Source organism: Electrona antarctica, assembly GCF_951216825.1.
Source record: "Electrona antarctica genome assembly, chromosome: 11".
NCBI lineage: Eukaryota > Metazoa > Chordata > Actinopteri > Myctophiformes > Myctophidae > Electrona > Electrona antarctica.
Window position 1 is genome coordinate 6,793,994 of NC_136792.1, and position 17,780 is coordinate 6,811,773.

Sequence of the window (17,780 nt, forward strand, 5' to 3'; positions counted from 1 at the left end):
TTGTTCTATAGAGCACCGAAGTCTGACGTCACTTTCAGCAGAGGGCGCCAATACACAGGTTCATGTATTTTGTTATTTGCAGTGAAATCTCCATAGGGCGATTTTAGGTCGCTTCATATAAGAACTGTGTTTGAAAAATAAACCGACCACCCCGGCCTTTCTGTCAGGGGAGTGGCTGTGCGTCGTTAATGATGTCCATTCATATTTGATACAGCCAGTTTCTGGAGAAAATGGAATTAATGTGGCCGCAAAAGCCTTGAAACTACATATGAAGGCAATGTCGCTGCTAATATACGTCACGCCCAGCTATCAACACATTGCGTTCCTGAGATTCCTCGTTGACGTAAGCTCAGCTGGTGGTGACTCGACTCGTACTAACCACGAAACATTAAATATCAATAAAATTAAAATAAACGTAATTAACATTCAGTTTCTGTTGTGCGATGGGCAGATGCAGCCACCCACCTACCCGGAAATGTAGTCTCTGGGTTGTTTGGCTCGTTTCTAAAGCTTTTTTTGTTACTCTTTGGGTATATTTGTACATTTCCACCTTCAGTCGATGCTTCATATCCATATGAGTGAAAAGGCCGGGGTGATCGGTTTATTTTTCAAACACAGTTCTTATATTAGTCGATCTAAAATCCCCCTATGGAGATTACAATGCAAATAAAAAGTAGACGAACCTGTGGATTTACGTCCTCTACTGACAGTGACGTCAGGACTTCGGTGCTCTGTTGCTCTATTGCTATGCCACCAAAATGTGAAATGCCCTACCAACAGTCATAAAAAAGTCCTTGTATATTTAATTATCTGTCAAATGTTTCTATGAATTGAATACTCAGAACCCTAATGGAAACAAGCCATCTCTCTGGCGAGGACCCATATTTCCAAATGAGATGAGGATCAAATAGATCAAATGTATTTGCTATGCTCATTGTATTGGTTCTGTTTTGTTCTTTTTTTGTGTGTTTGTGTATTGTGTTTATGTTGTATATTTTCAACTATGTCAAGAAACAGCCATGATGTGTAAGCACTGAATATACCTTTAATAAACTTCTCTTACCTAAATTGCTTCTGGTTATGTTGAAATATTTCACCACGTTGCCATCTAGTGGGTCAACTGGTGAACATCATATAAAAGCCATGGATGCAGATGGGGGCTTGGTGGAGGCAGAGCCATAGAGTAAGACAGAGTTACGCAAACTCCTTTCACTTCATGGGGCCAGTCCAATGGCGGCTCTTCTACATAGACTTCTATTGGTTTGTCCCTATTTGAAGGCTTCAAATAGTATTAGGATGTTGATATTCATTCTGTATTCATCTTATAGGGCCCCAAATCACACCTTAGAAAGCAAGAGTGTATTTCAAATACAAAGTGTTTTTTGACTGGGGAGTCATATTTTCACCCCCTTCCGTATCGAAGTATTGCAGGACAGTCCAATACATCGATACGGGACAGTATTTAGATGTTGATATTAATTTTGTATTCATCTTTAGGGCCCCACATCACACCTTCGAAAGCACAAGTGTCTTTTCAAGTGTTTTTTGACTGGTGTTAAGCTTAGAGTTAGACTCTTCTATACCAGTTCAATACAAATTGCAGACAGGTGCTGTTTTATGGCGGTTCTGAAGGAGCTAGGATAAGGACTAGCTGTCACACTTTTAGGAAATTCAATAGGCATCTATGTTGAAAGATACCCTTCTATTTCAAATTTTGAGGGGCACTAGCCCCTCCTATTTCCAGCTTTTGGGGTATGTGCACAAACTTTGTCCTTACACAAACATTAAATTCCCATTGACAATGAATGGACAATTTTACGTCATGGCGCCCCTCACTTTACACGGGTGTGATTTTTGATTTACAGATCAGCATGTTTCTATCTATTTAAGGATATTATTACCATTCACAACAAAATAACAATACAAAGACCACAATAGTTCTGAGAGAGAGAGAGAGAGAGAGAGAGAGAGAGAGAGAGAGAGGGAGAATCCGTCCACCGCTGTAACAGAGCCATTACACCAGGGGGTGGGCAACTTTGACGATGGAGAGAGCCACTATATTTCCACACTCACTCCCTAGGGCCATATATTACTGTCGTAGCAAAAATAGACAATCTACAAGCTCAAAACGCGTCGCGTTTTGAGCTTGTAGATCGGCTATTTTAGCTATTTTCGAATTGAAATCTTGAATATTTCTTTTGCTATTTTTGAATTGGAATCCTGAAAATTAACATTGTTATGTCATTTCAAATGCCTTTAATTATACTTGTGTTGAGCAATGAGCTACTAATTTAGACTGAAGTAATGAAAGTGGGTCATGTTTGCATGTTGTTGAATGAAACCAGCTGAAACCAATATTATATCAGTATTCTGACATTAACCTGAGGGCCACATTAAGTGAAGGTGGGGGCCGCATGTGGCCCCCGGGCCGCCAGTTGCCCACCCCATGATTACACCAAATAAGGGCGACGCCTAGTGGTACATAGATAAACTACAATCATTGTGAACCCGGAAGACAACAAAGTGGATGTGGACGTACAGTACCACAGAGGAGTCAGGAGAGCAGTGAAGAAACTCAGTGAAACGGAACGCTTTATTGTCTCTCTCGTTTTTCTCTCTCTCTCAGTGTCCTCATTCATTGTTCATGTTGTGCCAGTGTGCGCGTACTTGCAGCTGCAGCTATGTCCGTTTTTCTATCCTGCGTGGCAGGAGTAGTTGTCTTTTATTTGATACTTTATTATAACGTGTTCAGAGGAGGCAGGTGTACAAGTTCTGCAAAGCTAACGGGGAAGACAGCAATAGTGACAGGTGCGTCTCGTTCTTCTGTGAGTGAGTGGGGCAGTGCCAAAACAGCGTTGAATATATTGTTATGTTGACACATCAAACATACCCATAACCCGTTCATTTCAACTGTAAAATACAAATTTTCTGTAGTATACTTAGCCCTAGCCGCAATTTGCAACTCTAGATTTGTTTACAATGGGATGAATCTAGAGTTGCAATACCCTCCATTGACTCCCCACTCATCCAATTTGGTTTGTGATCTGCTTGTCTTAAACAACGTTAAACTCACCATCATTGCAGCTGTAGTCCAAGCTTGAATTATCCTCTTACTGCCGAGCTTGTTTTTCATAAAAATCCCCCGTAGACATGTTATGAGCTACTTTCTGTCAAGACATCCTCTGCAGGTGATTATTTTTCTAAGTGCTGGAGTTTGGAAGCACTCGTTTGTGCTTGAAATGTACTGTAATTCTGCAAACTGTTAATACAATTTTCAATCAATCAATCAATCGTCATAAGTTACTGAACGGCCCAGCGTACCACCTGTTTCGAATTTTCACATTTTTATGAAAAACAAGCTCGGCAGATTGAAAGAGGATAATTCAAGCTTGGACTACAGTAGCCCTGGTCCAGTGCTTACAGCGAGTAGAGCGAGTCTCTAGAGAGAGACTCGCTCTACTCGCTGTAAGCACTGGACCAGGGCTAGGACTACAGCTGCAATGTTTGTGAGTTTAACGTTGTTTAAGACAAGCAGATCACAAACCAAATTGGATGAGTGGGGAGTCAATGGAGGGTATTGCAACTCTAGATTCATCCCATTGTAAACAAATCTAGAGTTGCAAATTGGGCTAACTTAGCCCCAATATGTTCCCTCAGCACTACGCTCATTCTACTCAGTTTCGCATAGTGCTAAACTTTGTTGTTCTTAGAGAGTCTAGAATCAACTGCCTGATATTCAATACATTGCATGCATTTCACAACACAGCCATAGGAAACAATTGTTGCACGCTCCCCATTTAACTTTACTGGGTTTGATTGATTGATTGAAATATTTATTAACAGTTTGCAGAATTACAGTACATTTCAAGCACAAACTCAATACAAAGACTGTTAACTGTGAGTGGACGACCCAATTAAGCATTACACTTGTTTACAAGAGGGTCAACTTCAGCAGTTTCATCATATCACATTTCAAAGTTCTGGACGAAAATGTATGTTTTAAAAAATATATGCACGTTTACATGCAATGTATATACAGTATCAGCAATTCTAAGGCCAGTGAAAATAATAATCACAATTGATATTCGTTTGTATTTTCCTCTCAGGGAGTAATACTGGCATTGGCAAGGCCACTGCTTTGGATCTGGCCAAGAGAGGAGCCAGGGTCATCCTCGCCTGCCGCAACCAGGAGAAAGCCGAAGCTGCTGTTTATGATATCAGGAGGGTACGAAACAGCCATGAATAAACAAATTAAGATTCAAGAGGTTTTATTCATCACATGCCCTCATACAAGTATGTGCACTGATTATATTGGTGTGGCATACTCTACCCTGAGCCGCAATTTGCAACTCTAGATTTTTTTTGATAATGGGATGAATCTAGAGTTGCAATACCCTCCATTGACTCCCTACTCATCCAAATTGCGTTTGCGATCTGCTTGTATTATAAACAACGTTAAACTCACCAACATTGCAGCTCTAGGCCAAACTTGAATTATGCTCTTTCAATCTGCAGAGCTTGTTTTTCATAAAAATCCACTGTAGACATGTTATGAGCTACTTTCTGTCAAGAAATTCTGTGCATGTGATTCTTTCATGTGTTGCAGTTTGGAAGCACTCGTTTTCTTTAACGGGTCGCGCTGCTGCCTCCTGCATTATTTGCAGATTCGAAACAGGTGGTATGCAGGGCCGTTCAGTGACTTACGACGAGTGCTTCCAAACTGCTTCCAAACTCCAGCACTTAGAACTCTTTAGTTAAACAACCCTAGGTGTGCAAAAAACAGCAGCATCAATATACAGAACATTGGTGTAGTAGAGAATGGCCATAGACTAGCAAATGCACTTGTTGGTGCTGACCCTCCCTGCACCAACCTGTTACCTCTCATGTAACAGGTTTTTACTTATTTGAATATTATTTGATACTGTAAGTATGATGATGCAATTTAACTCATTCCATGCCACAGGACGCCTTTGAACGCCTCCCCTTTATGTCCCAGAGTGCCGCCTTTGGATGCCCTTTTTTTATTCTTTTTTTTTTTTTACATATTTTGAAAATTGCTCTAATCTGGTGTGCAGGTGATGACATGCACATGCCATGCACAATAGAATTACATTTTCTTTCTTTTATTTATAATGGGCTTCGGTGGCAACGAGGGCCAAAACTGGTTTCCACCAGGTGGCACTGGATGTTAACACAGCCGAAAGAACATGAAACGGGCTTAGATACTGTTCAAACCTTACTATACTTGTTTACAGGTACTGCATAATTAAATATATGCAGCTTTTTATTATCATAAAACCACAATAAACTGTACACACACATGATTATGTTTACTTTTGACATTGACCATGACTGCGATTGTATCCTTTGACCTTTTTGACCCCAAAAAAAACTTTAGGACAGTCTGAGAATTCCCACCAAGTTTCACAAAACCCTGGCCAAACTTTCTTGGTTATTTTGCTCAAAGACACAGACATGATTTCAATACCCTGCATCTCGGTCATTGATTTACTATTATTTTATGAGTTGGGCAACCACTTAATTTTGGAATGACATTTCCCCCCCTCATTCTCTTCTGCAGGAAAGTGGGAGCAATGAGGTGGTGTTCATGCAGTTGGATCTGGGGAGTCTGAAGTCTGTTCGCTCCTTTGCTGAAACCTTCTTGAAGACTGAGCCCAGACTGGACCTGCTCATCAACAATGCAGGTGATAATGTTGGAAAAGGAAAACCTCTTTTAATCCATTTTGGGCGGGAAACCCTTTTGGTGTTTTAAGCATTGTTATACTTTAGCCATTGAAAAATAGCAACAAGTGCCGCGCTACGAGCTTGTAGGTCTGCTATTTTTTAAAAATCGTGAAAATGCTGGACAAAGCTTTGAATATATATTCTTTCAGCGTGAACGCTTTTAACTCTAATCTTTGCTTCCGGGGGGGTCCCTGAAACAACATATTGTCAGATGGGGGTTGGCGGCCAATTACATATATTTTTGGGGGTCCTTGACATGAAAATGTTTGAGAACGATGGGTATTTCAGAAAACTGTCAGGGGACAGGGAGGCAATGTTGAACTAATTTAAGGGGATGTGTCTTGGAGTGATGGGGGTGTGTCTTGTAATAGGTGTCCATACCACACTCCACTGTGAGGGTCACACAGCAAAGATGCTGATATTTGTGACATGGCAATTATTGGGTTTGTACCCAATAATTGCCATGTCACAAATATCAGCGTCTTTGCTGTGTGACCTGTGTGTTCATGTGAAATCTGGATTGAGTGGCTCATCAACCATCATGTAAAGTAGGCCTACACAATAATCCAGGAGGGTTCAATTCCTCCTGTTCTGTGTTGCATGCCATTCTTCTCCCTTTTTGGTGTTTTAAGCATTGTGTTATACCTTTAGCTATTGAAAAATATCAGATTTACAAGCTCATAGCTTGTAGGTCTGCTATTTTTGAAAAATCTTAAAAATGTGTTGCAAATCTTTGAATATATATATATTCTTTCAGAGCGAGTGTTTTTCACTCAAATCTTTGCTTCTGGTGGGTCACTGGAACAACATATTTTCAGATGGGGGGTCGGCGGCCAATTCAATATATTTTTTGGGGTCCTTGACATGAAAATGTTTGAGAACGACTGATATAGAAACAGGATTTTTAGAAAACTGTCAGGATTTAGAAGACATTTGTAGAATCGTCCTCGGGTCTAAATGGGTTAATGTCGTTTAATGCAATCAGATAGGACTTTTCTGTTTGGATGTATTGGCTGAAAGTAGTTTTTTTGCCACTCAGTAGGCGTTCCCGCATAACTTCCCGGTATGATGATGAATGTCATGCGCGTACCCTCTACTGGGTCACTGTGTCACAGGTGTAATGGGTCCAGGGCGCACCGAGGACGGCTTTGGAATGGCCTTCGGGGTCAACCACCTGGGTCATTTCCTGTTAACCAACCTCCTACTGGGGCGGCTGCAGCAGTGCGGTCCCAGTCGCGTTGTCAACGTGGCGGCTCTACTCCACCGCTTCGGCTCCGTTGACTTCGCTCTCCTGGCCTCTCAGAAGGACTTGGTGTCGGGAGGGTCCGCCTGGCACAGCGTCAGGGCTTACTGTAACAGCAAGCTGTGCAACGTGCTGTTTAGCAGAGAGCTGGCCAACCGCCTCGAGGGCAACAATGTCACCTGCTTCAGCCTGCACCCAGGTCAGTGTCGCCACATAACAGGAAGTATTTTCACTACTGCTTACAGTAGCAATGAATTATTCTACTGGCAATAGTACGTTTTAGTAGGTTTATGATGATATTGTTAATATTGTTTTGTAATATTGTGACGATAATATTATATTGTAACAATAAAATTACAAAAAAGTTTAAATAGCTAAAATAGCAATTTACAATTTAGGCGATCTACAGTATGCAAGAACAAAAACCATGGTAATACATCAAATGCATCAAAATAGTCATCATGAATGAATGATTCCTAACAGTGGAATATATAATTAAACTATATATACACTATGCTATAGAGTTCTGTGTCCAGGGGTTGACACTAAGGTCTCAGAGGCACTTGCCCGGCAACCCGGTAGCAACGCTCACCTGCCCGACCATTTTTTTTACTTGCCCAGGGCAATCAGGCAACCGTTAGTGTCAACCCCTTATTAGCTTTAGTCTAGTTTTAGTCGCCTAAATATCGCAAGATTTTAAGCGACTAAATCTACAATCTGATTTTGTCGACTAAAATGTATTTGGCAATGAAATGCCTGATTTCTACTCAGCTGTGTGGTGCTGTCGTGTATTTTCACACAACTAAACCCAGTAAACTCACTAAACTAGAGAGAAATTAACTAGACAAAAGCAAACTGTAGAGTAGTGAAAAACCTTGTCCTCAGAGTATCAGATGATCAGATGATCAGACGAAGAAACAGGCAGAGAAGTGAACTGAAGATCCCATCAGAGTTGTATTTATTGAAACCAAAGACAAAGACAGCAGAGAGCTTCGCCTTAGACCCTGAGCCTGGAGCCCAGGGCCTCCATAGAACTGACCACCGGAGCGGCCAGTCCAAGACTGAAACCTTTCATTGATCACATGACAAGATATATACGTTCACAAAACAACAGTTGAATTCTGGAAGGGTGGAGTTAAGATTTACATACAGATCAACATATAGCATTTGGTAGACAAGTGGCTGTCCCACTGTGTGTTTTGATTCACACCTGAGACCAAGCTTCAAAGAGTTAGAACAATGGAATTCTCTACAGGGTACTTGACTGAGAACCTCTGAGGTGATTGCTCTCAGAGACATGTTGGAGACATGTCTCTCACCAACCATGATGATTGACTTAGCACAGTGACCCAAAATGTATACAGAATATTGCAAATATAGCTATGGACTATATATTCACGAGACCACAGTGCAAAATATCAGATCTACAAACTCAAAACACTGACATGTTGTGAGCTTGTAGATCTTTCAAGGCCCCATATAAATTAGATTAGGCCATTGACCCTGTTGTGCAAACATAACTGACACATGGCATTAATCAAAAAACAGGAATTTAAAAAATTCCAAAAAGGTAGCACATCCAAAAATTAAACAAGCGGTGGACAAAGTACTCACATTTCCATTTCTTTATTGGCACACACCAAAAAGGAACGCTTACGCGTTTCGGCTATGCAGCCTTCATCAGAGCATTCACATCAAGTGAATTCAAGTCAATTTATACAAAAGGGTCAGAGTTCACCTACAGCTGAAATCTCAAGTCAATCAACAGGGTCCAATCACAAGCTGAACAAGCATTTTGAGGCATAGTATATATATCTCAGTTAGACATCCAGGCATTAAAGCCAATCTTAACCCAGAAAGCATTTTAAGCTATAGTCATCATTCAGTCCATTGGGTGTCATAGTATTGAGTGTGTATATCCACTGCATTTCTCTTTGGGCTAGTCTCTTTAGAATATCACCCCCTCTGCTGGGCATCTCGATTCTCTCAATCCCACCGAATTTTAATGAAGAGGGTGAACCATGGTTTGCTTCAGCATAATGTTTTGCAATGGCATAATCCATATTTCCTGTACGGATTGCAGTTTTGTGTTCTGATATTCTCTGTTTGAGGGGTCGTTTAGTTTGCCCTACGTATGCCAGACCACAAGGACATAGTAACATGTAAATCACATGTGTCGATTTGCAATTAATTAATTGACAAATAGGAATTTTCTTTCCAGTGTGGGGATGATTGAATGATTTCTTGTCTGATGTGTTGCAGCAGGCACACATACCACATCTGTACATTCCAATTGTTGTCAGCCATGTGGTCTTTTTCTGAACCATATTTTTGTACATGACTGTACCTTTGATTATGGGTGCCCTCCTGAATGCAACAAGGGGTTGGGATTTACAAAGGTCCTTCAATGTTGGCTCTGCTTGGAGCACATGCCAGTGCCTGTTGCGTATTTGTTTTATTTGTGAAGCACAGTGGTTAAATTCAGTAGAGAAACAAGCCTGACTTGGATTTTTAGTTTTTGGTGGATTGGATAGAAGTTCAGGACGGGAGGCGTTATTAGAACATTGTATGGCTTTCTGAATAGATTTTGAGGAATAGCCTCTGTCTTTAAAACGAGTACTCATAATGGTTTGTTTGGAGTGAAAATCATCAAGATTTGAACAGTTGCGTTTTAGCCTCAAACATTTACCTACAGGAATGTTGTCCTTAAGGTGTCCTGGATGGTTACTGGTAGCATGCAAAATTGAGTTGCGTTCCATGTCTTTTCTGAAAATAGATGTGTGAATCATTCCAGTTTCATCCTTGGATATGGTTAAATCCAAATAGTTAATTTTGACCATGCTTTGTTCACAAGTGAATTTCAGGAAACTTGAGCTGTTGATATATGATACAAAGTCTATTAGTTCAGTCTGTGTCCCATCCCAAAATAACAGAATATCATCAATGTATCGTTTGTATAGTTTTATCTTTGAATAGTAGGGGTTATTATTAGGGTCATTGATAACATTTTCTTCCCATTTTCCCACATGGCATTAATGATCAGCATCATAGCCTTTCCCCCATGCATCCAAAATGTAAAATAAAAATAAAATAAAGGATGGTGACTTGTATGCTGTCTCTGTTGTACAGCTTGTACAACAAGGGTTAATGATTTAAGGTGCACATTGTAATGCACTTTGAACGGTCAAATTCCACTCGTGAGTGGATGATGAGTCCGCCTCTTGTCGGACTTTATGGACTTTAATAAGAGACACGATTCACAGCGAAATTAAACTTCAGGGAACATTCTAGAAGTCAGTGTTACAACAACTGACTGATTTCCTTCCTGTCTTGAGCACGAGTGTTTGTAGCTTCGGTGAAAAGACGAAATGGCTTCCAAGGTGTCTTACTCAGAAGAGGATTTGTCCTGTCCCGTGTGTCACGACGTCTTTAAAGATCCTGTTCTCCTGTCGTGTAGCCACAGCTTCTGCAAAGACTGTCTGCAGGAATGGTGGCGAGAGAAGGAAATAAAGAAGTGTCCCGTTTGTAAGAAGAGACAGTCAATAGATAGATCCATAAACCTGACTCTGAAGAACCTGTGTGAGACCTTCATACAGGAGAGACAGCAGAGAGCATCAACAGGGTCTGAGGTCGAGGGTCTCTGTGGTCTACACGCTGATAAACCCAAACTGTTCTGTCTGGAATGTCAACAACTAGTATGTTTTGTGTGTCTTCATTCACAAAACCATGCCAAGCACAGTTTCAGACCCATCGATGAAGCTGCTCTGGATCACAAGGAGGAAGTCCAGAAATCACTGAAGCCTTTACAGGAGAAACTGGAAGTCTTTAACAAAGTGAAAACAAACTGTGACCAAACAGTGGAACACCTTAAGGTCCAAGCCCAGCACACAGAGATACAGATGAAGGAACAGTTTAAGAAGATGCATCAGTTTCTACAAGAGGAAGAGGAGGCCAGCCTCACTGCACTGAGGAGGGATGAGCAGCAGAAGAGTCAGAAGATGAAGGAGAAGATAGAGGGTCTGAACAGAGACATATCAACCATTTCACACACAATCAGAGCCACAGAGGAGCAGCTGAAAGCAGAACACGTCTCATTCCTGAAGAACTACAAGACCACGATGGAGAGCGTCCAGCTCACGCCGCCGGACCCACAGCCGGTCTCGGGAGCACTGATAGACGTGGCCGCACACCTGGGCAACCTGACCTTCAGAGTGTGGAACAAGATGAAGGACATCATCGCCTACAATCCAGTCATTCTGGACCCCAACACGGCCCATCCGTTGTTATTCGTGTCTGATGATCTGACCAGTGTGACCAGTGTGAGACGTGGAGAGAGACAGCTGCAGCTTCCTGACAACCCAGAGAGGTTTCACTACCATAGACGTGTCCTGGGTTCTGAGGGCTTTAGCTCAGGGACTCACAGCTGGGACGTCCAGGTTGGAGACCATACAAGCTGGAAGGTGGGTGTGTTATCACAGTCATACGGAAGGGATCAAGACTGGAAAATACAGTTTTCTAAAGGTAAATATATAGCGTTCTCCTCATCAGAGCGAATCTATGAACTCACAGTGGAGCACAAACCTCAGAGGATCAGAGTCCAGCTGGACTGGAACAGAGGCAAGCTGTCATTCTCTGATCCTGATACCGACACACACATACACACCATCACACACACTTTCACGGACACACTCTTTCCATTCCTTTTGATTGGTGGTCGGTCCAACATCCCTCTTAGGATGCTACGAGGGAATGTCAGTGTAACTGTGGATGAATAGTTAGACATGCTGACGATGATGTTGATGTTGACGATGATGACGATGATGAGATGATGACATAATGTTGATTATATTCATGTTTATATTTATCTATTTGATATAGACGTCACAATTACATTGCTCATTGCACAAATTGTACAACTTGTAGATCCATTGTTTATACAGTGTGTTAGTACAAGTGCTAATTCTCACCACCTGTCCACAGGAGACTTTTCTACTTAAAGACAAAAAAAGGCGATCAAGTACAGAAAAAGGAATATATACTAATACAATTGTACAGCAATTAGAATACCCATTACATTAACCTATAAAACAAAAGTAAACAATCACTCAGGTAACCAGTCAGAAACTGTACATGTGAGCACAGTTGATTTGATTTCCTCTGTAGAACACGTTACCATCCGTCTCTAGTTTTAGAACCGTAGGCAAGGAGTTCCAAAGGTTTGCTCCCTTTACTGAGAAGGCAGACTGTCTGAATGAGTTGTTAAACTTGGGGACAGTACAGTTACCACTGGTTGAGGCTCATGTATTTCGTGTAGATGATGATGATGAGGCTGATGAAACGGTCAACACTATAAAATGTAACATTATTCAATTGATGGCTATTTATTAGGCCTACTATATATATATTAAAACTAGAAATAATGTTAAGGGGTACTTATGTACGAGACATGTGATACTTTTACTGTTGTTATTGTTTTATTTAGTGTGTAGACATGCATATTTACCTTTTGATTTCTGTTGAAATTATAGATCTGAAAGAAAGAAATCTATGTATAGAAATGGTTTGAAAAGCAAATAAACATTTACCACACAACGTCTGTGATACATGAGTTCAGTTGCATCAATATTGGTCCCTCGTTTAAGAGATTAACAGTTATGATGTTTTATATGACGTTGATCACATGCCAGTTCGTTAAATATTAGACGTTTTATAGTCTATTTCTGCCTGATGTTTCTTCCACTTAAAGCTGCTCTATGTACCTATCCTCTTCTACCCTGGATTTGAACCCTGGTTTCCTGCTCAAGTGCTGCCATTTTTTACATTGAGCTAATAGAGCCTTGCCTGCTCGCTCAGGGGATAAATTGGATCTTCTTCAGGTCAGAATTTGTGTCAGACACTGTCTATAGTGAGACATGACCTTTGACATCATGATCTAAATGTCTCAATGGAAGAGCAGGTAGACAAAATGCAACCACCATGTTACAGTATTAACCCATTCTGGACGGGAACCCCTTTTGGTGTTTTAAGCATTATGCTAAACTTTAGGTATTTAAAAATAGCAGATCTACAAGCTCATAGCACGGCACCGAGTGGCGTGCTACGAGCTTGTAGATCTGCTATTTTTGAAAAATCGTGAAAATGTGGCTCAAATCTTTGAATATATATTCTTTCACAGTTAAAAAAAACTCAAATCTTTACTTCTGGGGGGTCCCTGGAACAACATATTTTCAGATGGGGGTCAACGGCCAATTACATATATTTTTGGGGTCCTTGACATACAAATGTTTGAGCACCACTGACATAGAAACATGGATTTTCACAAAACTGTCAGGATTTAGAAGACATTTATAGAATCGTCCTCAGGTCTAAATACATACTCTACTATACAGATTGGACAAAATTACACTTTATTCAGTAAAGAAATAAATAAAAAAGTTACATAGTAACACTGCAGGACACATCTCTGGACACATCTCTGAGCTGCCAGACAGATGTGAGCCCTGCTGCCCCGCCATATACCACTCCTATCAGATTAGCCATAAATGTGTTTATTATGTCATCACGACTGTAATAATTCTGTCTCTGCTCTATACTGAGGACAAAGTGCATACAATAATCAATATCGATAGAAAGTTCACTCAAATTCACTCGGATAGGAACTGACTGTCAGGTTCACGGTTGACAACTCTCACTCTTTTGGTGTGAGACCTACGTAACCTTTCTGTGTCACTCTGTCACACTCTGTCACACTCTGTCTCACTCTGTCTCACTCTTTTGGTGTGAGACATACGTAACCTTTCTGTGTCACTCTGTCACACTCCCTGGGTTTAGGGTTACGTCTTAATTTAAATTCGTATTGGAATGGTCTCAAAATAATAGATTATTTAATCGGTTTTCACCAGCAAAACATAAAAAAAAAAATCTGCATTTAATTTTTGTACTCGTGTGATTCAGTTGTGAAAACAGACACTTTGAAAAGTATTATGCTATTTATTGATTGATTGAATACTGGCTTTGGGCCAAGCATATTGGTTGTCTATGGTGTGGTATACAAAAATGGCCATAACTTTTTTTTTGCGATGTTTCCGGCAGAGATCACAGATCGTGACATCTATACAAGCTCACATTGTGACACATTTGTGAGATAGTAGATGTAGATCGTCTACTTTAGCTATTTCTAAAACAAAATGTGTGGGAAAAATCAAAAAAAATTGTTCCCAAATATATATTTTTCTTTTATTGATATCGATTAACATTTTTTTTTAACTAAGCATTATGTTATACTTTAGCTATTGAAAAATAGCAGATCTACAAGCTCATAGCGCGCCACCGAGTGGCGCACTACGAGCTTGTAGGTCTGCTATTTTTGAAAAATCGTGAAAATGTGGCACAAATATTTGAATATAATATTCTTTCAGAAGACTTTTTATTTATTTCGACGTCGGGCCTAAATGGGCTAAATGGATTAAATGAAGTGTCGCACCCCTGTACCAGAACCACACTTTCCCCCCCATGTTGTTGGGGTCCCACCAAGAGTAATCGTCTTTCCGTCCAACAGGAGTCATCCACACAGAACTGTGTCGCAATATGAGCCTATGGCAGCGGCTTCTCCTGATACCCGTGGCCAAGCTGTTCTTCCTGGACCCTGAAGGGGGCGCTCAGACCACCCTGCACTGTGCCCTTCAGGAGGGCATTGAGCCCCTCAGCGGGCGCTACTTCTTCTCCTGTGCGCTGCGGGAGGTGGGTGCCAAGGGGCGTGACGACGGCTTGGCCAGGAAGCTGTGGGAAGTGAGTGAAAGGTTAACCAGCCTCTCCTGAAAACACTGTGATGTTGAAACTTGTGTGACATTGTCATAACTGAATGATTGGATGAATGATTGGACTCACTGTAAATATCAGCAAGGTTGCCCCTGAATTTACATACCCAGTTTGTTATTTAATTTTTTAGGGTAAATGAAAGAAATAGTACATAGCACAACGTTGTATGTTACATAGAGTATATCTCTGTTGTCGGGAAGAAACCACCTTATGGCCCCTACACACTGTAGGAGTTTTAAAGTTGTCGGCGAGTCATCAGATCGTTATGTATTTCACACTACAGGAGTCATATCATGTCATATTATCTTTGTGGCGTTCACACTAAACGATTGATCGCCGACTAGGGATCACACACTGCAAGAGTTCACCAAGATGCGATCCAGACCCGATACATAATAGGCTACATCATTTGTTTTTTTATTCCAATTAATTTTGACATCTCACGCACGTGACGTGCAGGATGCCGTGATACACACACAGCGCACAGGGTCCATAAGTTTGCTCTGCACTGTTGATTCCGATGCGGTTTTATCAACATTATTCAAGTGAAATGCGTAACGGCAATATTGGGCTAATAATATACCAATATGTACGACACAGGGATTTACCGACGGAATGAAGGTTATATATCTTATCATCTGATCATCTATCGATACAGACAGACAGACAGACAGACAGACAGACAGACAGACAGAGTGTTCTGTGAGCAGTGTGCTCTCATTGGCTGTAATACAGGCCTTATCGGGGCGCAGTCGCAAGCCAGTTCATACTGTATGATATCCAGTCGGCGACAGAGTCAAATATCAAACGTGCTAGATATTCAGAAATGGTCGGGGAGGCGTCGGCGAGTGCGTTTATCGGCGCTGGATCTTCCCGCAGCTCCTTTCACACACAGCGAGCAAAACCTGGGCGATCAAAGCCCGATCTTGCGTCAGATCGGGGGTTTTGTCGGCGAGCGCTAAAAATGCTCCCTGACGAGCCATAACTCCAAAATGTTCATTTTTCAGGAAATTAAAAATATATTTTTTTCAGGAAATGAAGAAAACCATATAATATATTTTGAAAACAAAGCAATGCTGCCTCATCAAAGTTGGTGTTGTGACTTTATATATTGTCAATTATTAGCATGAGAGGGGGAGAGGTGTTAGTTGCTTTAGCGTAAGGGTCCAATGGAGTTAAGAGGTTTTGTTTTGTTTGAAGTGCTTTTTACTACTTTCCATTGGTTCAAATATTGTTTTAACCAACACAGTACACACAAATGTAAACTAAAGGATGTTCAATAGCACAGATTTATGCAAAAAAAACAAGCAACAATATGTGTTAAAGACGTAGAGAAATGAAAAATACGTTTTTCACACTTTTAGAGCATATCCGTGGTCATCATCTGGGCATACCTAACAATTTATGCCAAAACAATGGGAACATTTTAATCTTTGTGTATTTTTATATCAAAATTCCATAAAAATCTAATTTTAATTACTTCCTTTGAATGAAAACGTGCTGCGTGAAAACATTATAGGTTAGAAATAAGCCACGATCTTTGCTGCCCGTCTGTGAAACAAACCAACTCCATGCTATGTCCCATAGCCTGAAAGGTTCAGAAACAGTGAAACTTCTAGACAAAATGCCCCAAGCCATTGCACCCCGTCTTTAAAGATTGGTTGAAAGATGAAAAATATGTTTTTCCACACTAGAGCATATCTGTGGTCATCATATTATATGGGCATACCTAACAATCAACACCATTTCTATTTTTGTGTATTTCTATATCAAAAGTCCATAAAAAGCCAATTTTAATTACTTCCTTTGATGGAAAACGTGATGTGTGATGACGTGTCGAGGCCTGTATGAATACAAATAAACTCCAGGCATCGCAGATGTAGCAGAGCTACATCCTATAGCCTGAAGGGATGTGAAGCTCTGATTGGTTCAGAAACACACAGTTTTCCGTTTCAGAGTAAAACTTCAAAATAAAATGCCCCAAAAAGCCATTGCACCCCAAGGTATCTCACCAGTCCTCATCAGTTTTCATAAGGTCATAATTATGAATGTGGACAATCGTGGTTATATGCCAGATGTTTTTTTTAGGTTGATTCCTTTCTCTTAGTTCATACCTGATTCTAGTAGATAGATCATACAGTACATGGGCAACTGGCGGCCCGGGGGCCACATGCGGCCCCCACCATCACTTAATGTGGCCCGTAGGTTAATATCCAAAGTATTAAAATGTTATTGTCTTTTTAATGTCCAATGTATTTCTATTAAAGTTAACACAACTGTAACTAAATGCACTTGAAATTAAATAAAAATGATACTTTTCAGGATTACAATTCAGAACGAAAATAACATCGCCTGGATGCATTATTCAGGATTTCAATTCAAATATAGCAAAAATAGCTGATCTACAAGCTCAAAACGCGTCGCACTGCGACGCGTTTTGAGCTTGTAGATCGGCTATTTTTGCTACAACAGTATAATATGCAATGTGGCCCTCTGGAGTGAGCGTGGAAATATTGTGGCCCTTTCCATCGTCAAAGTTGCCCACCCCTGATAGATGGACCTTTATTGATCCCACATGAGAAATTCAATTCCATGACAGTACTGCAGTATGAAACACAGAACAGATAGAAACATTATACATATTGTACTGCAGTATGAAACACAGAACAGATAGAAACATTATACATATTGTACTGCAGTATGAAACACAGAACAGATAGAAACATTATAAATATTTGGTGTAAACAGGTAGTCACTTGCATGGATAGGAATAAAGTACCAAACACCAAAGATGATTTTCGGCCCTTGCTTGGCCCCTTCTTCGACCTTAGTCAGGATGCCTACACAGCATTAGCCTTTAAATCCCCCTCTTTCTTTTGGCAGACAAAAGCAGTAGTCTATATATTTGTCAACATTTTTATTTTATTAGAGCCACAGAGCCACAGACCAGTTAGTTTATTGAGAGTGATGTTTT

The 17,780-nt window shown here is 40.6% G+C and overlaps 2 protein-coding genes across 3 annotated transcripts in view; both read left to right on the forward strand.

Annotated features, from left to right (window-relative positions):
• The first annotated feature begins 2,546 nt into the window (after positions 1–2,546).
• The window catches only part of LOC306932398 (dehydrogenase/reductase SDR family member 13-like), a 65,336-nt gene continuing 50,102 nt past the window's right edge, over positions 2,547–17,780 (forward strand). Inside the window, exons 1-5 of one of the 2 annotated variants that reach the window (XM_079514190.1) lie at positions 2,547–2,808; positions 4,107–4,225; positions 5,582–5,705; positions 6,861–7,187; positions 14,547–14,776. In XM_079514190.1, coding sequence (XP_079370316.1) covers positions 2,682–2,808; positions 4,107–4,225; positions 5,582–5,705; positions 6,861–7,187; positions 14,547–14,776 — 927 coding nt within the window. In that variant the 5' untranslated portion in view covers positions 2,547–2,681. Of the gene's footprint in view, positions 2,809–4,106; positions 4,226–5,581; positions 5,706–6,860; positions 7,188–14,546; positions 17,073–17,780 lie in introns of those variants that run through there. The other variant, XM_079514191.1, reaches the window with a different exon arrangement.
• On the forward strand, positions 10,357–12,308 carry LOC306932888 (E3 ubiquitin-protein ligase TRIM35-like; the record flags this gene model as incomplete). Its single annotated transcript, XM_079514864.1, has 1 exon — positions 10,357–12,308. The coding sequence occupies one exon, from the start codon at positions 10,357–10,359 to the stop codon at positions 11,761–11,763; it is 1,407 nt and encodes a 468-aa protein (XP_079370990.1). The 3' UTR covers positions 11,764–12,308.